The sequence below is a fragment of the Petromyzon marinus genome, chromosome 1 (assembly GCF_048934315.1).
Source record: "Petromyzon marinus isolate PM22_M1 ecotype Great Lakes invasive population chromosome 1, UKy_Petmar_22M1.pri1.0, whole genome shotgun sequence".
Lineage (NCBI taxonomy): Eukaryota > Metazoa > Chordata > Hyperoartia > Petromyzontiformes > Petromyzontidae > Petromyzon > Petromyzon marinus.
The window spans coordinates 26,506,315-26,527,001 of NC_133667.1; the positions used below are offsets into that span (position 1 = coordinate 26,506,315).

Genomic DNA, 20,687 nt, shown 5'->3' on the forward strand with positions numbered 1-20,687 from the left:
GACTGACCCATTCGTGTAGTTAACCCGCAACTCGCATAGTTAACTGTATAGCTATCAATTAGCAGCAGAACCAGTGTACGTTTAGTTAAGTTACCCTGTTGGGGAGTTATTAAATAAACGTGTTGCCTCCTGTGTGTGCCTCCGTACAACACACTACACATGTACAGTAATTCTGATTTGTTCATACCATCGTTCACAGGGACGTGAATTGGGGCAGATGCTGCCCAAGTGTGGAGGCCCAAAAGAAGGGTGACAACACTCAGCGCTCTACATGTATTAAGGAATTTATTGCTGTACTGCCATCTACCAGCTATCTAGGAGCCCAATTCTGCAACATTCATCATTTCCAGGCAGTCTCCCATCCCAGTACCAACCAGGACCACCCCTGCTTAGCCACTGAGATATAACGATATTGGGACACTCAAGGTGACTTGGCCAATTATAAAACTGCCCAGCATACGCGAATACAAAATAATTCTTCTATGCAAGATTCAATGCACGTATCATGAGCATAAGAATCAATTTCAATAGATGCATTATTTGCCATGTGTATGTCATTCATATCTACAGCCTTGTTGTCACTACACTGGTCTACACACGTCATGTCGGTCATGAAATTATTTGACTATACTTCACCACGCTGGTCAGTGCGGACTGGTGAATGGAAACCCAGAACTGGTTAAGATATCACTCACCACCACCACCGCTGTTATCTGTTGCCGGGAATTGAACGCAGGTCGCCAAGCCAACAGCACAGTGCACTAACCACTAGGCCATCGCTTCCCACATATACCTATACAAATTAAGACAAAGATCCCCTGTATAGCACATGAGGGGGTGGGTGGCAAACACCACGGCTGGGCGTCTTTGTCTCCCCAATGCTGATGTTAACACACTGCACTAGGTACTAATTTAAGGCTGAGTCGACCTAGGGGAGGCCCAGAACCGGTTCAGATGTCACCAATATTGGCCGTAAGTGGGAATCGAACTCAGGTGGTCGGGTTCGTAGCTCAGTGTGTTAACCACTTCAAACACGCACCTATACACTTACAAACATACATACAATATACCTACAACTACATTCTCATATATACCTAAAAATGCACATACCTATACACATACACCTACATACTCACACGCAAACGCTCATATGCATTCTAAAACCCTAACTTGAGAGCCCGGGTATGTATTATATACATGAGCTGTAGTTTATGCTCGAGTGAACTGTCACCGAAAGGGAAAAAGTATATATGCGTGTATTGTGTAACCTCAAGTCAGTGTCAGGTTACTTAGATACCGACCCTGTTTGGCCACCCTAAAATACACACACTCACGCCAACCAGCAGCTCACAGAGAGACGGGGACATAGAGAGGGACACGAAGAGACACGGGGAGACACAGGGGGAAATCGTGAGACACAGGGGAAAATCGTGAGACAAGGAGACACAGAGCAATAGGGAGACACAGGGAGGAGATAGGTTGAGACAAGGAAAGGGAACAGGCAGACGCAGAGACAAGGAAATAAGGACACGTGAGGAGAAAGAGACACAAAGTGATAAACGTGGATACAAACATACAGAGGTACGGAGAGTTAGGTTACACATACATACACAGAAACACAGAGGCAGACAGACACTGGGAGACATACAGAGACTCAGGATACACACAAACAGACCTAAGTAACAACACAGACACACAGACTTAGGGAGAAAGCCACAGGAAGACAAATACACATGCAGACAGAGACACACACACACATACACAGGGAGACAGACACACGGAAAAAACGTGGAAAGAAAGACACACATAGTTAGACCCAGTAAAGACACCGAGGCACACATACACATATAGATACACAACATAGAGACAGGAAGACAGATAAACGCATTGCGGCCTCGGAGGAAGGTAACACGCCCAGTTAGACTCAAGTAAAAACGCAGAGGCACACAGGGGCTTAAAAGCAGAGGCAGAAAGACAGCGACGCGCAGAACTTGTAGACATGGGGCCGCCAAGTCCACCTCCCTGCCAGGAGATGGAGCGCGAGGCGGAACCTTCCCCTCTGTATTCCTGCACCCCGGAGAATCCCCTGGAGGTGGAGGAGGTTATGCAGCGCTATGTGTACGACTCCCGGGGCCTGGGCGTCACCTTCAGCAGCCTCTTCCCGCAGCACGGCACGACCATCGTCATCCTAGTGCGGGTCAGTGGGTCAATCGGTCAGCAACCGGGGCCAGGCGGTCGGTGAGTGACTAATTCATCGGGGTAAAGAGTAAACATCAAGATGGAGAGGTAAGTAGGTGGATCAATATGTATGTGAGATAATACATTAGTGGGGCAAGAGTTTATATTCAAGGGGTCAGACTATCAGTGGGAAATTTGGTAATGCAGCAACTGAGCACAGAAGGTTGCGTCATTGGGTCAAGAGGCCAGTATGTCAATAATAGCTGGTTCAGTGGTTCAATGAGTCAACAACTGGGTCAAGTAGTCAGTGTATCAGTGGGGAAATAGGTCAGCATTGCAAGGATAATAAGTGAATTTATGGCTCGGTCAACGGGGTGAATGGTGTAATAGTAAAGAGGTCAGAAAATAACTGGGTCAATGAAACATAGGTTAAAGCACCATGCAAGGAGGTGGGTTCGTTGTATTAATGCACAGTGTGTGCGAATGTTTGTACGTATACGTATGTAGTCAAGTCAAGTAAATTTTATTCTTGTATGTATGTGTGAATGTGCCTGTGTGTACGTGGCCTCAAAGTGCATCTGGCCTGGCACAAGTGCTGTGGTGACGTCATTCGCCACTTAGTTGCGAATGACGGGTGTTGTGTGTACGTGTGAGTGTATATTGATGCATGTGTGCATGTATGTGTGTGTGTACAGCACTTCTTATGCTACGCATGTCAAGAATATGTTCAAGATCTTGGTCGAATTCCAGAAAATCTTCTCCAGGTGATACACTGTCAAAGCACACACGCGCGCACAAACACACAATGATAACGATCACTTACGTATCCTTATAGTCAGTTGGGGCAAGTGTTATTAGTACACATGCAACAATTCACTTTCTTTACGATTCGATTGTCACAATTTGGGTTCATGATTAGATGCAATGAATCGATTTGCTTTGCCGCTGTGGTGCATGTAGCACCTGGAGTGGATGCAGGGGTCATTCTGGGCGGTGATGTCGTCTCGCGCTCGTACTTGTGGAGCTTAACGGTTCGAATCCCGTGGCCTTTTTTTTCTCATATTAATATAGCGGGTGGCGAGATATTAACTACCTCGCCTGGTACGCAGACAGTCGTGGAGTTTGCATGTTCTCCCCTTGGTTGCGTGGATTTGTCTTCGGGTACCCTGCTTTTTCCTCTACACATTTAGAATAAACATGCGTTTAGAGTATTTGGCTGCTATAAATTTGCACGCGATAAGTCAGATCGTTGATCTATCATTTGTGACCAGGTCGCTTCTGAAAAAGGGCTATATTTGCTCAGTGGGCCTTAGGTTGTAAAATAAAAATGTGTTTAGGGTGTATTAACCGCAAAAATACGCGCCGTCTACTTTCGCAGTGGATGTGTGTGATGGCGTCATCGTCCAAATGTTAAAACTTACACCCAAATTACTCAATGGGGATTATACATAGCAACCACCGCGCCCCCCCGCCCCCCGGTTGTGATAAGTTGACAGGACTCTTCCTGAAAAGAGTCACGAGACTCAGTGAGGCTTAGGGGCCGTCCATAAATGACGTCACACACCTGGGGGGGGGGGTCAGACATTTGTGACGATGTGTGACGAGGGGGGGGGGGTTGAGAAATGTGACGTCACATCAAAATGCGCAACTTTAAATAAATATAGACAACACGTTCTACTTAATTAAATATACTTTTTAATAAATGTTTTTCCTACAACATCAGAGTGCAGCGCCACATTAAATACGCACTACAATGACAATAGTTTAAAGCGATTTGAAGCATGTTTTATTTTTTGGGGGGTGGGGGGGGCAGAGCTTTGTGACGTCATATTTGAGGGGGGGGGGTCTGACTTTTTGTGATGCCGTGTGACGAGGGGGCGGGGGGGTCAAAAATCGTCCAAAATCACGTGACGTCATTTATGGACGGCCCCTTACCTGGGTAAACAAGTGTGATAATAATAAAAAAATACATAAATAACATGTGCCGATTGTATACATCGTAATAAAATTGAAAATAATCCATTCGTACAATCAATTATTTGATTCGTGTTTTGCGAATGTAATAATTGAGTTCAATTTGATACCTTAAGACCGGCGTGGTGGAATTGTATAGGCAGCAGCTGACTGTCTCCATAGCACAGCAAGTAACAAACATACTGGGTTATTGTATCGAGCTGCATTTGACCCAGAGGAAACCCAGATGGTATTTGTCACTGATGTTAACTCTAACTGGGTTTTGTACCCAGGGGGCGAGTTTCATAGTGCAGTGCACGAATCACTACATCACCGGTCCACACCATACACAAAGACAAATGTACACATACCTACAGAAACACACATAAATACAGACGCTGACCGAATACCCGCCATTCGTCACTAAGTGAGTGTCACGTCACCATGGCGACTGTGCCAGGCCAGGTGCACTTTGAGGCCACATTAAATATTGAAGGCTCGCTGACAGGTCAAGGGATGGACCCATGTACAAATATACATGCATGCATGTACTGTTTGTGTCTAAATGCATACAAATGCCCTTTATTTATCCAAGGGCTCTTTTTCACGAGAGTCCTGCATCTGGATTTTGCCAAATCAATCAACACGATAATTACCCAGAGCTTTTGTCATCTATTCCCTGACTCCTCCCTCAGCCGCCAAAACGCATGTCTAGGGCAACAAATACCAACAACTATGGTCACTGGGGGGTCGTGTGACAGTCAAAGTGTTAATGAGCATATTGGCCTAAGGGAGGAAATCAGAGAGTGTCTACAGGAGATGGTCACCGAATCGCCGCGCTTCAAGATGCGCTTCTGCGCCCGTCTGGAACTTTCTTCCCTACGATATTAGGAAGCCACTGGAGTTTTGTACTTTTAAATCATCTAGGTTGAAAACTCATTTCTTTATAACTCCTTTGTGTGGTTAGTTTGTTGTCCTTCCACCACACCTCCGATTAGCACGGTACGTATGGCGCGAAAGAAGTTCAACATTCTTACATACAAAACCAAAGAATACACGGGCATAGCACGCAAAGGTACAGATAGAATGATTCAAACATCCATTCCTGTGATACCATCTCCTGGCCACGTCACAACCCGAGCCTTAACATCTGCTATTCCTCGACAGTCTCCCATATAATTACCAACCAGGCTCACACCTGCTTAGGTGTCGAATTCCAAAGTGATCGGGCACAATCATGGTGAAACACCCATATGCCTTCGCATACACATTTATCATGTATATGCACACATGTTTGTGTACATTTGTGTACAGTATTTCTGTGTGTATTTACGTGTGTGCATGTGCGTGTTTTTTTGTAGGAGGCAAACGTACGGCTGGTAGTCATTGGTCAAACTATGCCACGTCATATTAAGGTAAAAAAAATCCGATATATAACCCCCGCCTCATCCAACATGCACCTCTCGTCCAATCTCAGATAGCACAGAACCCATGGAAGTGTTGTGGATGTAATTGGGAAAAATATCATCCCATCTCATTTGGATAGAGATCTCGGGTAAATGTTGAGGATGTAATGAGGGATAGAAGTTTGTGATGAGTTGGACGTGTGTGTAGGATAGAGGGTGGAGGTTACTGAGATGGTATTAGAATGGCACCCATAGGCTGCCGACCAAGGGGAAGATCTAAAAGCAGAGGGTGGTGGCAATGAGACCATAAATGCGTACCTTAAAGGACACGTCGACCCATGTTGTAACAAGGGGACGACCTGAAGCACAGACCACCGATGTCAGGTGTCGACTCTGCAACAGCTGTGGGATCTGGCAGGAGGGGGGAAGCAATGGCGAGGTGTCGGGGCATCAATGGAATTGGATAACCTCTTGTCCCAGACCATGTCTCAAATTTGTGTTGCGTGATATTTCGTGTTTCATATGGAGCAGCGATTCCGTGAACTCACGGGTTACAGGTACGAGCTATTTGTGGACCCAGATCGAGACATTTACAAGGCACTTGAACTCAAGATGGGAGAGGATGCTGACAAGATCTGTAAGTGCCTTCCTACACCTCCGTGTTCTCTCTTCTCCTCCCCATGTGTTTCCTTTGTTCCCTTCATTTCTTCCTTCTCTTTCTTGTCACTACTTTCAACCCCGAGGTCTCTCTTATCATCCACGTATTCTTACAATAACACCCCCATATCTCCATTCTCCTCTATATGGCTTTCATTGTCATATATTCCCTCCTTTCCCACACCTCCCTTCTCTTCCCTGTCTCCCTTATCTTCTCCGTGCCTCCCTTCTCTCCATATCTCCCCTTCTCCCCGTGTTTCTTTCCTTTATCTCCCCCTATGCCTCCCTTCTCCTCCATGTGTCTATTTTTTTTGCTTTCCCAAGTGTCCCCAATCCTCACATCTTCCTTCTCCTCCCTGTTATATCCCCCCCCGCCGCCCCATGTTATCATTCTTTAATCCATGTTTCCCTTCTCCTTCCCATGTCTCCACACAGATAAAAGTCCCCATGTCCACTGCGGGCTGTGGTGGGGGGTGGCTCGAGGTCTGTGGAGAGCCATGTGGAGCGAAAGTTTTGATTTCCAGGGGGACCCGAAACAACAGGGAGGTGCCTTAGTGCTCGGGCCAGGTCAGAAGAACCGTCACCCTAATTGTAACACAAACTCCAATACTAACCATAACCTTGACCCCCAACTATATAACAATGACCCTAACTCACACTACAAGTGGTGTCAAATGCATTTTTTAAAAATGGTTTTAGTGTTCTCATCTCCCCTGCCCTACGTGTGCGAGCTCCTTTGGGTTAGGCTTCCAAGTGAGAAGGGTGGAAAGAGGTCAAGCCTCAGGTGTTCTTTCCTGTAGCTGTGTTCATAATTAAAGAAAATGGTTGTGATTGACCGCAATGGCTCAATAGAAAAGCAAACAAACCAGTAACAACATTAGCCCTAACACTAACCCAAATATTAAATCCATCCAAAACCCTAACATTAAACCTTTCTCGAATCATACCATTATCCCTAGACCCTAATTTTAAAACCAACCAAGCCCATAATATTAACCCTAACCCTATTACTAAACCTCACATAAGCCCCCAAAATAAACCTAACTCTCATCTAAAAACGAAACAAAACATTAACCAGAACCTTATATAGTTTATACTGTTTCTGCTACTAATGAAGATGATCATATTGCTCCTACTGCTGCTGATGCCAATGATGACCATGACGAAGATGCTGAACGCTGTTCGCGGTTGCAGGAGGCCGCGTGCTCTTCTCTCACCGCGACGAGGCTGTGCTGGATCACACACCCATCAACCGCCTCCTCGCGGTCGCCGGAATCCCCCCCGTGGACTTCACACACAGACACATGGTCAAACACGTGTGACCCCGACCCCTGACCCCTACAGGAATCTAATACCAACCCTAATACGAACGCTGACCCTACTAGCATTGACAGTAACACTACAGTGAGGGAAAAAAGTATTTGATCCCCTGCTGATTTTGTACGTGTGCCCACTGACAAAGAAATGATCAGTCTATAATTTTAATGGTAGGTTTATTTGTACAGTGAGAGACAGAATAACAGCAAAAAAAATCCAGAAAAATGCATGTCAAAAATGTTATCAATTGATTTGCATTTTAATGAGGGAAATAAGTATTTGACCTCCTCTCAATCAGAAAGATTTCTGGCTCCCAGGTGTCTTTTATACAGGTAACGAGCTGAGATTAGGAGCACACTCTTAAAGGGAGTGCTCCTAATCTCAGCTTATTACCTGTATAAAAGACACCTGTCCACAGAAGCAATCAATCAATCAGATTCCAAACTCTCCACCATGGCCAAGACCAAAGAGTTCTCCAAGGATGTCAGGGACAAGATTGTAGACCTACACAAGGCTGGAATGGGCTACAAGACCATTGCCAAGCAGCTTGGTGAGAAGGTGACAACAGTTGGTGCGATTATTCGCAAATGGAAGAAACACAAAAGAACTGTCAATCTCCCTCGGCCTGGGGCTCCATGCAAGATCTCACCTCGTGGAGTTGCAATGATCATGAGAACGGTGAGGAATCACCCCATAACTACACGGGAGGATCTTGTCAATGATCTCAAGACAGCTGGGACCATAGTCACCAAGAAAACAATTGGTAACACACTACGCCGTGAAGGACTGAAATCCTGCAGCGCCCGCAAGGTCCCCCTGCTCAAGAAAACACATATACATGCCCGTCTGAAGTTTGCCAATGAACATCTGAATGATTCAGAGGACAACTGGGTGAAAGTGTTGTGGTCAGATGAGACCAAAATGGAGCTCTTTGGCATCAACTCAACTCGCCGTGTTTGGAGGAGGAGCAATGCTGCCTATGACCCCAAGAACACCATCCCCACCGTCAAACATGGAGGTCGAAACATTATGCTTTGGGGGTGTTTTTCTGCTAAGGGGACAGGACAACTTCACCGCATCAAAGGGACGATGGACGGGGCCATGTACTGTCAAATCTTGGGTGAGAACCTCCTTCCCTCAGCCAGGGCATTAAAAATGGGTCGTGGATGGGTATTCCAGCATGACAATGACCCAAAACACACGGCCAAGGCAACAAAGGAGTGGCTCAAGAAGAAGCACATTAAGGTCCTGGAGTGGCCTAGCCAGTCTCCAGACCTTAATCCCATAGAAAATATGTGGAGGGAGCTGAAGGTTCGAGTTGCCAAACGTCAGCCTCGAAAGATTAATGACTTGGAGAAGATCTGCAAAGAGGAGTGGGACAAAATCCCTCCTGAGATGTGTGCAAACCTGGTAGCCAACTACAAGAAACGTCTGACCTCTGTGATTGCCAACAAGGGTTTTGCCACCAAGTACAAAGTCATGTTTTGCAGAGGGGTCAAATACTTATTTCCCTCATTAAAATACAAATCAAATTATAACATTTTTGAATCGTTTTTTCTGGATTTTTGTTGTTATTTTGTCTCTCACTGTTCAAATAAACCTACCATTAAAATTATAGACTGATCATTTCTTTGTCAGTGGGCAAATGTAGAAAATCAGCAGGGGATCAAATACTTGTTTCCCTCACTGTATAAACCCTGACACTTATTTCTTCAAGCTGATCTTGAGTCGCTGAGGATGGAAAGAGTCAAGGGCAAGGCCGTCGTCTCTTTGAAATATTAGCAGCGTTGGTATTAGTGTTTGAATAGTAAGTGTAATATCAGTGTAAGCAATAGAAACACTGCAGTGATATGACCCTTATACAAAATACAATTGTTTCACAAACTTCGTGTGCATTATTTTCATAAAATAAGCAGCTGAACTTTAGAGTATTTATTTATATGATGTCTGGAAGGCCCGGCTGGTGGACTGAGTTAGTTTGCGTGGAGAGATGGATTTTTGTTTACTGATGATGTACTGTTAGTATAGTAATACTAACAATCACCCTAAAGCTAGAGAAGCATTGACCCTAACCATCACCATAAATCTAACAGCAGCTCTTATATTTTTTATTTAAAGCTTTCGTGACTGCAGGGATTCATATTCTTGGTTCTTTCGGTAAAGTCACGTAGAAGAGAAACAATAAAATAATAAAAATATAAAACAATAAAATTCTCACGACGTTTTGACTGCAACACAAGCAATCATCATCAGGTGTGAAAACCACAACAATAAAATTTGAAAAAAGTGGCGTTTATTTTAACGTTAGCACCACGGAGAGAGATTTGGCAGTTTGTTCAGATGGACGAGTCCATCTATGTTCGGAAAAGAGGAGGGGGGAGACGAAAATAATGGATGCGGTCTGAAAGCCACCGTAAACGTGAACAATCAATCAAGACCCGAAATGGTTTATCAAATCCTTCCAATGATTGCTAAGCCAGAATCCATCTTCTCAGTTGAAATTGTCTCTGTGTTTGTATATGTGGATAGCCTCATGAACGAATCTCTCATGGTAGCCAGATGGCTTGCAAAGAACCTCTGTCTTGGAGAAGTCAATGTCATGTGAGCCTACTGAATTATAACAGTGATCTGCCATGGCCGAGGTGTTGGTCCTACCGTGTTTTAGGTCTGCTTTGTGTTCACGAAAGCGGTCCGAGACATGTCGTTTGGTTTCTCCAATGTAACTACTACCACAGAGGCAACTTAGTTTGTAGACGCCAGGGTACTGTATGTCCGGAATCACATCTTTTACAGATGGAACCAGATCACGGATTTTATGTAATGTGTTGAATCGGACCTGGATCTTGTGTTTATTCAAGATTTTGGAGATATTTTTTTGTGATCCCCGCAATGTAGGGTAAAGTGATGGTTTTGAAAGGCTCCTCAAGAGGGCCCTTCTTCATGGTTGGAGTAATAGCTTTGCGGATTGTGTAGTCGAAGTAACCATTAGCCTTAAGAGCTTGGTGTACGTGCTTGAGTTCACTGGCTATGTGTTCCTGGTCGGATATGCATTGGGCTCTATGGTGCAGAGTCTTGATGAGGGAATTCTTCTGGGATGGTGGTGGGAATCCGGTTTCAGGTAAGCATCCGTATGGGTAGCTTTGCTCATTGAACCATCAGGTCTCTTTTTTATTAGGACATCCAAAAAAGGTAGCTTGCCATCTTTTTCGACTTCGATGGTAAATCTGATGGCTGGGTGTATGGAATTGATGTGGTCGAAGAATTGGTCTAGAGCAGGCCGGCCATGTGGCCAGATGACAAAAGTGTCATCCACGTACCTCTTCCATAAGGTTGGGCGCAGAGTGGCAGTCTGGATGGCGTCAGTCTCAAATTTCTCCATGAAAATGTTGGCTACAACCGGGGATAGGGGGGAGCCCATTGGGGTGCCCTCAGTTTGTTTGAAGAAAGTTCCATTCCAAGTGAAGTATGTATTGGTTATGCAGTGTCTCACCAGGGGTGGTACCTCAGTGTTTAGTCCTTGATGAACCAAGTCTTCAATGATTGCGATGGTGTCAGGTACAGGAATTTTGGTGAATAAGGAAACTACATCAAAACTGACAAACAGGTCGTCTGGGGACAGGGAAATACCTGTGATTGTCGATACCAGGTGAGTATAATTTTGTACCGCAGAGGTGGTTTTTCCAGTGAAAGGCCGCAGGATTTCAGACAGAAAACGAGCCAGTTTGTAGGTGGGGGAGTTGATAGTAGAGACGATGGTACGAAGGGGTGTATCTTCTTTATGTATTTTGGTAAGCCGTATAATCTTGGTGGCCTGGCAGCAGAAGGGTTCAACGAAAACTGTTTGGTTTGATCAATTAATGCGGATGAATCAGAAATGATTTTGTTGGTTTGTATGACGAGGCTGTTGGTGGGATCTATTTTTATTTTTGTAGACATCGTTGAGTAATTATTGAATTTGTTGTTATATTCTATTTTATCCATGATGACAGTGGCATTGCCTTTGTCGGCTGAGAGGATGCCAATGTCATCCCTCTTTTTTAATTTATATAATTCAAAACGCTCATCTTTGCTGAGGTTGCTAGCTGGCATCTTAGCGTTTTTGAGGGTTGCAGCGATTTCAGATCTTGCTACGTCTGCAGTGATGATTGCTTGTGTTGCAGTTGAAACGTCGTCCGAATTTTATTGTTTTATATTTTTATTATTTTATTGTTTCCCTTCTACGTGACTTTACCGAAAGAACCAAGAATATAGCAGATCTTATGTTAAACCTAAACCCAAACACTAACTCTGACCCTAACCCTAAAACATGAGCGCAAACCCTATCATAGCAAAGCAAAGCTAGACCCAGACACGGACCGTAACACTGATCCGTAACATAAAAAAATATCCGAACACACTGGCCTTAAAATGAACCACAACCATTACACGCACAATCACTGAGAAAACTCGAACCCTTAAACTGGTCTGAGCTAACATTAACATTGACACCAATCCAAACATTTCTAACGTCATCTCGTGAGTATTCACCAGGGGGCAGTATTGGCCTAATCCGTGTTCATAAACAAAGATGCCCATTTATCCTTGTAGACTGGCAGCCTATTAATGATGGCACGGTTGCCTAGCTACTCTTGCATTCCCAGTACTATTCACACTCTGGACCAGGTACATACCCATTTAAGGCTGAGTCGACCTAGGGGAAGCACAGCGCAGCTTTACATTATAGCCACTGTTGTTATCGACTTCTGTTCATTGGGTTCGCAATGCCAAGGAAACCAGCGTGACACCCACACAACCCAGTGTAAGAGAGACACAGGAAATACCACATTAATATGACAGAGTCAAGTATGTTCTTTACATATTCCTCTTCGTACATATGGAGTCTTGCAGAGATAAGCAACTGATTTTTAGAACAGCAACACGTATTATAAATTTATGTCAAGGTGCTTTAGCTTTTCAATGGCAGCGTTTGCAAGCTTTAGGAATTAAAACACAACCAATGTGGAATTATATGCTATTCTATGCAATGTATGGTGCTCATTTTACATAACATGTACATAATATATGATCGGGATCACCCTGTGAATGATAATGAAGATGCTGCCGATTATGTTGCTGCTGCAAGTGATAATGGTAACAGATGTATATGTTGCTGGTGCTGATGGCAATGTTGCTGAAAATAATAACGGTGAATATAAATATGCCGCTGCTGATGATGCTATTGAACACGGTGACGAATATAAATAGTATATGCTGCTGATGAAAATTAATGTGCTGTCGTTGCTTATGATGACACCGCTGTTGCTGCTGATAGTAATGAATACATGCTGCTGCAACTGTTACAGCTGATGATGAAACTCACTTCCCGTAATCAACTGCCCTGTTAATGACCTTGTGCCTACTTTATCCAATGTCCCATCATTGTTACAGAAGAACCGAGTCGTTGGTCAACATTACGAACTGTGTACACACGCAATACCACATACACCCACTAAACACAGATTTAAAAAAGCTTAAATTTGCCACAAATGTAGTCGAGTCAGAACATTACTAGAAAATCCTAAAACACATTTAATTTAATTGGGCCCCCAAACATTAGAATTCCCGAGGCTGACAGTTTCACTCATAAGGCGGGGTCAGTTTGACCCTCCTCATTGCGTTAAGTTCTGTGCTAAACACAAAAATACAACCCCCATCATCGGTGAACCAAGTCATTTCCTTCCCGTAGAGCTCGATGCTAAATCTGATAGAAAGTGGACAAAGCCCATTACCAATACATATTGTACTTATGAACGTATGTATACAAACAAATATGTTAAAACAATGCATATATTCTCATTTATATTGTCATCCCTTATCATAAAGGACTCACCAACTCGTGTCAATGATGATGGTTGTTTGACCACACTTTACCAGGCGAGTCAATAAGATTGGCCACTTTTGTCTCTGCAGTGCAGATAATTAAAACATGGCACCAGATACTCATTTAGGCCAAGTTAACCTAGGGGAGGCCCAGAATTAGTTCAGATATCACCTGCCACTGAAATTAGCCATGGTCAAAAATCGAACTCACGGGGCATGGTTTGTAGCGTAGTGCACTAATCACTATGCCACCACTCCCACAAGTAATAAACGTGTCTACCGAACTGTACACATGCACAAACATATGTACATACATTAAACATATGCACATACATTATTGGAACACACAGAAAGCTGGCAGACAGATTCAGGGAACATATTGTAAATGTTGCTACTGACGATCTCACTAAATCAGTCACTAAAACATGTATAGGATACAGCCGTATCTCTGACATATTTGGTGTCTTCTCCAACTTCACAAATGTATTATCTGGGGAAGAGGAGAGACTTGTCTTGAGGCTCAGAACCAGTAGCACACTCAGATACAATCTTCGGAAGGGGTATGTTTCCAATGGAATGCAAAGTCACTCAAAAAATTCAATTTGGAATTTCCAATGGGTGCTGAATAAAAATATGATATCAGACTTTTGATAATGTAACGATTTGTTCACTTTTTGGAAGAGTGTGATGGTGTACCTGATAAAAATGTGCAACAAGTCCACTACCAGTTTCTGTAGTTATGACGTAAACACAAATTTAACATTGACATGGTAGAGTGTGGTAAAAAAAACACTACCTGGCATTCCACAAAGCAGTCTTATCCACTAAAAAGGAGTGTAGCATACACCACCCGTGCAAGTCTTTTGTTTTCTGCTTTCGAAAGGCAGTCACATTTACACCCCTCACCACAAGGGGTGGAATGTTAAACCGCCACATTTGGCCAGTCAGTATGACAAAGTTAAACAGTGTGATTTTCCCGCAATAGCGTTGCTTAGTTTAGTATAGGCTGCAACAATGGGTAAATCAAGTTGCACATGGCCCTGCAACTTTTGTTGAAGCTTCCTTCGAAATGTATTGTGTTGATTGCAATCTATCGTCTGGACATAGAGGGTTACACGATCATTAACAGGAAGCTGAATTTGTATATACGCGATGGCAAGAAGATAACACGTAAAAAATGATTAATCCTCTTTGTGAAAATAAAATACATACACGCGAGTTATTTTCTCGTATTTTTACCATTTGCACGTCTATTTAATGCCCTGACGGTTAAGGACGTTTCATTTTATATGAGGACAGAAAACTGATTTTCTTCACCATGACCCCCTGCGGGGGTCACTCAGGCAAGGCGGGTAGGACGGGATCACACCTCCGGGGCCTCGATTTTACTACAACCGAAACTTCTTAGGCAGTGATCTTTTTAAATACCCCCGTAAAAAAATGTAAACTGTGTTGTAAAAAAAAGCAACGAGAACTGTCGTTAGTGTTCGACACAGGATGTTACTCAACCTTTTAAAGAGCGCAACAAGTTAAGATGTGGGAACGTTGCGCAACATTTCACTTCAGCTTGAGAGTCCCCCCCCCCCCCGAGTGCCATTTCTCATACTCCAAGGGCTCGGTGGCGAGATATTAACTACCTCGCCTGGTATATAAGAGGTTGCGGGTTCGATCCCAACCTCTGATGCCTACTGTATATTTGGATTTTGCATGTTCTCTCCATGCTAGCGTGGATTTTTCTCTGGGTCCTCTGGTTTTTCCCTCAACATTTACAAACATGCATCTCGATTATTTAGAGTATTTGGCTGCTATAAATTTCCACATAAGCTACTTTAAGGAGCTATCATTCGTGAACAGGTTGCTGTTGAAAAAGAGCTATATAGCTCAGTGGGCCTTAACTGGTAAAATACAAAGTTAATAGTTTTACTGTACAGTGTTTAATCACAGCACAACAACGAACGATATCATGCAAAACGAACGATACGGTTTTTGTGGCTCTCATATCGGAAGGTAATAACATCGAACAATATCGCCATATTGCGGGAATCAAGCCGAGAGAGTGTTCGGAATGATTTTCGGTAGCGAGGGCCTTCTTCAAGTGCTGAGGCCTAATTACATTTTAGTGATGGCATCATGTCAACATTCCCCTAGTAAACACGGAACTTGGGTCGTCCAATGGTTCCAACCACATGCCAACGTTGACCCAACGTTGTACATTTAGTGGGTCACCACCATACCCTATCCATCCTTGCCAGTGTGTATGCCTCATTGTTTTCTGAGGGTCACTTCATGGAAATGTCAATAATTCTGTTTTCACAGTGCCAGAAAAAAATCTATATATTTATTACTCTTTGGTTCTTTCGGTAAAGTCACGTAGGTATAAAATAAAAGAAATCACGTTTCGGGCACAACACAAGCGTCCGTCATCAGGTGGGAAAGCATGGTCTGCTGCTGAGGCAGACTGTTTTAAAAGATTTGAAATGGGTGTAGCCCAAGGGTCATAAAAAAGTGGCCGGGGCTAGTGATGTTGTGAGAAATTAGCGTGATGTTAATGTAAGAGATTAGCATGTTAATGTAAAATCGAAGAGTGGTGCAATCCAAAGGCATGAGAGCAACCCAACGAGTGCAATCCTAAGGACATGTTAGTATGAGAGTGCAATCCAAAGGACATGTGAGCATGAGAGTGCAATCCAAAGGCATTAGAGTGCAATGCAAAGGACATGTGAGCATGAGAGATCTAAGAGATAGGCATAGAGAGGGACACACAGAGAGTCGGAAATAACCGCTGACATAGGCAGGTAGGATGGAAACATCATAGTCAGTTAAGACTTTACCTAGTTAATAGCGTCCTTCCGATGACTGCTCAGTTTATACCCATCCTCTCGGTTGAAGTTGTGTCTGTGTTTATATATCTAGATGGCTTCATGAACAAATCTCTGAAGGTAGCCGGTAGGTTTGCAGAGTACCTCCATCTTTGAAAAATCAATTGTGAGCCCACAGCATTAAAACAATGATCAGCAACGGCAGAGGTATTGGTCCTACCGTGTTTCAGATCTGCCTTGTGTTCACGAACGCGGTCCGAAACATGTCGTTTCGTTTCCCCAATGTAACTGCTGCCGCAACCACAACTCAGTTTGTAGACACCAGGGTATTGCATGTCAGGAATCACGTCCTTTACAGATGGGATGAAATCACGGATTTTGTGTACTGTGTTGAAACGAACCTGGATCTTGCGTTTGTTTAAGATTTTGGAATTATTTTGGTCACCCCTGCTATGTATGGTAAAGTTATGGTTTTGGTTGGATCCTCAGAAGGCTGTCTCCCCATGGCATCACCATGGCTGGGGAGACAGCTTATTCTAAATTACCTGTGATTTTTTTATTTAAAGCTTTTGTGACTGCAGTAATTCATATTCTTAGCTCTTTCGGTAAAGTCACGTTGAAGGGAAACAATAAAATATATTATTGTTATATATTTTATTATTTTATTGTTTCCCTTCAACGTGACTTTACCGAAAGAGCTAAGAATATACCTGTTATTTGTTTTTACTAAAACCTAATTGAAGGAAAAATGTAGCACAGTGCGCTAACCACTATGCTACCGCACCCCACCATGCCAAAACAATAAACTACAGATACACAGACATACACACATTATACATAAACACATGCCCACAAACACACCACACAAATGTGATAATACAGCAATACACTTCCTTATTTTGGGGGGTTTTCATTTCAGCTTTAATTTTAAAATAAATTAACAAGCTCACTGCTCCAATCCACCCACGCAACCAAGACAAACTCAGCCCCGAATATGGAATTCACGTAACACCACCTACCTAAAGATCCACACGATGGTGATTATTCGTTATTCGTTAAGTAGCCTTCCCCAAGCCACACCGACGAAAACGTTGATGTATGGGGCGAGGGAAGACCTTTAATCAGCAGTGCATTGATGCATATGCCAGGAGATGTAACATTAAGGTCGGATCAATCAACAGCAGCAACAGTAGTAGTTGCATCACCAGCATTATAATCATCATCATATCATTATGATCAAAATGAGCATCATCCATCCGTGGTATATGAAGTACATTATAACACTTTGTGTTGCAGTCAACAACGATGGTTGTCCTCTGGTTAGACCGGCTCCTGCCTAATGAATGTGGCATTTCCATCACCCACTCAGGGCTGCCAATGAAGACGAATTGCACCCCACGCTCGTTTGAGCAGGGTAGTCGCTGTGTCTTTGACTTGTGATTGTCACCGTTATCACTATTATACTGTTACACATGGGCTGGCATCTAACCCAGACATCGGTTCATCAGGGGGCTCTTGCCAGAAAGCCGTTGTTTTTTGTTAAAAGCCACGATCAGATGAGTATAATTTTCTTGGTAAAATGCCTCGCTATCGCTTAAATTAGTCACTTTTTGTTGTTGACGTTGACGATTGCATTTCTGCGGTGACAGATGCTGTTTGCTGAAAAGAAACAGGAAGTCTTGTAGTGAACTTGATAAGGGATGTTTGTGGGGGAGGGGAGGGTCCTGTGTCCGTTTGTGTGCACGTGGGAGGGCCCTGTCGGTGTGTGTGACACAAAGGGTTTGTATTTGTGCCGTTGTTTCTGTCTTTCTGTTGTGTTTGTCTTTGAGTCTCTGTGTGGAGGAGCTTCATCTGCCTTTGTCTTTTGTGTGTTTGTGTGCGTGTGTCTGTGCATCTTTGGGGTGCGAGTGCTCCTAGCCTGGCACAGGCTCTGTGGAGACGTTACTGGCCACTTTGTGACGAATGATGGCTGTTGTGTATGATAGAGCAGTGGTTAGCAAACTGAGCTATGAATCTGGCATCCCGAGTTCGATTCCTAGCCACGGCGAACAGTGCTTATATAATGAATGAGTCCTGGGCCTCCCCTAGGTTGATGCGTGATATATAAATATCAGCACTCGGGTGAGAAAAGCAGCTGGTTGTGGTGTTGGTCACTCCACCCCTTTGTGTATAATACTGGCCTTTATAGATTCTCGCTAGCAGCAATTGCCCTAACAGTCTGTATGACACACACATGTATATATAAAAAAAACCATACGCACACAGGTACTACTAAAAAAAACATCCACACACAAAGACAAGAAACCACGCGCACAATGGGATTCCCACACGTGCAGAGACTGCGCAAACACACCCTCGTGTGTGTGTGCGCGCACATTCTTTACACCGCCCGAAAGTGACACATTCCCACACACCTGGCCTCTTAGAATTTCAATTACAGAGGGAAGCGCTTGTATGACAAGTCCTGACCGGTCTCCTACATTTCATTACGCGTAAATACAAACACAGACGCATACTATGCACTGTACGTATATCTATAATGTATATATAGGTGCAGCCTATGACCAAATTATCTGGAATGCAGGTGATCTTGTCAGAACTCGGGAAGCTAAGCTAAACTCGGCAGCTAATCTAGATGGCAACGATGCATAACCGGGTGTTAAAGGCTGCAGAGCTATGCTGTGGGCAGTACAAGGCAGCGCAGCAATGATCAATTGTTTTACTGTACTTCTATGCTCCTACACCTGTGCTCCCCCCATCTAACCACTGACCAGCGTGGTGAAGTATGGTATGACCTACACAGTATAGGAAGGACCTCATCGAGCAGTGTTAGACAAAGGAGGAGCTGTACACGTATATAGGTTAGGCAAAGACATGCATACATAATACGGAACTACTCTGATACGTGGTAATATGCGGGACCAATATCCAGGATCCCATTATCCGCGGTGTTATCTGCAATTTTACTCCTCTAAAAAAAAACGGATAACTCGACATATAATCCGATGTATTTTTATATTATTCCTATTATGCACGAAACAATTGCAGATAATAGGATGGAGTTCCACAAACACATTTGTGAAAACTGTGGATAATCTCGGGTCAAAGGAAAAAAAAGTGTCCGTGGATCATCAGAGATTATGCATACCCTGAAGCTGCCACAGATAATAGGAGTTGTGGATAATAGGACTGCGAATAAGAGGCGTTATCCTGTATAAACATACCATATAGAAATACATATATGCACATATACATATGTAGTGACACCGCAGGATGTCACTGTGCTGTGCCGGCCCTAGAGGGGCACGGCGTGCGATGTAACAACATCACAGACACCAATATGGTGTGGGTGTAGTACCGGCCCTAGAGGGGCACGGCGTGCGATGTAACGACATCACGGACACCACTATGATGTGGGTGTAGTACCGGCCCTAGAGAGTCACGGCGTGCGATGTAACGACATCACAGACACCACTATGGTGTGGGTGTAGTACCGGCCCTAGAGAGTCACGGCGTGCGATGTAACGACATCGTGGACACCACTATGGTGTGGGTGTAGTACCGGCCCTAGAGAGTCACGGCGTGCGATGTAACGACATCGTGGACACCACTATGGTGTGGGTGTAGTACCGGCCCTAGAGGGGCACGGCGTGCGATGTAACGACATCACGGACACCACTATGGTGTGGGTGTAGTACCGGCCCTAGAGAGGCACAGCGTGCGATGTAACGACATCACAGACACCACTATGGTGTGGGTGTAGTACCGGCCCTAGAGAGTCACGGCGTGCGATGTAACGACATCACGGACACCACTATGGTGTGGGTGTAGTGCCGGCCCTAGAGAGGCTCGGTGAGCCCTGGTTGATAGCGCTAGGTGGCACCACCACGCTTGGCGTGCAGTGCCAGCCCTACAGGATAGGGTGTGGGTGTGCCGGGGGTTACTAAATGCCATGGCACTCTGGTTGACCCGACAGGACACGTGACCGGTTAAGTCTACAAAGGGGCCCCAAGTGGGGGCTAGGGGTGGTCACGTGGTCCGGGTCGAGATCCTGCTCGAGGATTCTGGAAGGTGGTCGTGGCCAAGGTTGGAGGCAGCCATGCCGCAGAGAATATAAGCCGGGTCCCCCAGAGGGACCGGCGCTGTTGTTCATCTTGAAGAAGCCTTCGTCTACGTCCTCTACGTTCTACCGAGTCTCTAACACGTGGACCTGGACCCGAGCTGTGGTCCCGGTCCGTTGTAGCCAGTTACGGTGTAATTAGTGTAGTTAGCCTGGTGGTCACCACCATAGGTTATTCTGTTAAGGGACAGTTACCCCGTGTGTTGGTGTTAATAAATGTGTTGCCTCCAAAGAGTACGTCTGCGACTCAGTTGAACTCACTACACACATTTACATAAACCCCTACTTGGGCCCTTGTCTTATCTAATATACGATATAACTGGCCGTCAGTGATATAAATCCTAACGATGTTCTGGAGGCGCTAGAAACATGAAAATT

The 20,687-nt window shown here is 44.3% G+C and overlaps 1 protein-coding gene across 1 annotated transcript; it reads left to right on the forward strand.

Annotated features, from left to right (window-relative positions):
* Window positions 1-551: 551 nt before the first annotated feature.
* On the forward strand, window positions 552-14,758 carry PRXL2C (peroxiredoxin like 2C). Its single transcript, XM_032946623.2, has 6 exons — window positions 552-2,197; window positions 2,874-2,942; window positions 5,493-5,546; window positions 6,069-6,174; window positions 6,630-6,761; window positions 7,389-14,758. Exons 1-6 carry the CDS (start codon window positions 2,000-2,002, stop codon window positions 7,514-7,516), a joined length of 687 nt encoding a protein of 228 aa, XP_032802514.2. The 5' UTR covers window positions 552-1,999; the 3' UTR covers window positions 7,517-14,758.
* Window positions 14,759-20,687: the final 5,929 nt, after the last annotated feature.

Coding starts and splice junctions, on each gene's coding strand:
- PRXL2C (XM_032946623.2), top strand. CDS start 2,000: ATGGGGCCGCCAAGTCCACCTCCCTGCCAGGAGATGGAGCGCGAGGCG. Junction 5,547..6,068: donor CTATGCCACGTCATATTAAG/GTAAAAAAAATC, acceptor CATATGGAGCAG/CGATTCCGTGAACTCACGGG. Junction 6,175..6,629: donor AGAGGATGCTGACAAGATCT/GTAAGTGCCTTC, acceptor GTCTCCACACAG/ATAAAAGTCCCCATGTCCAC.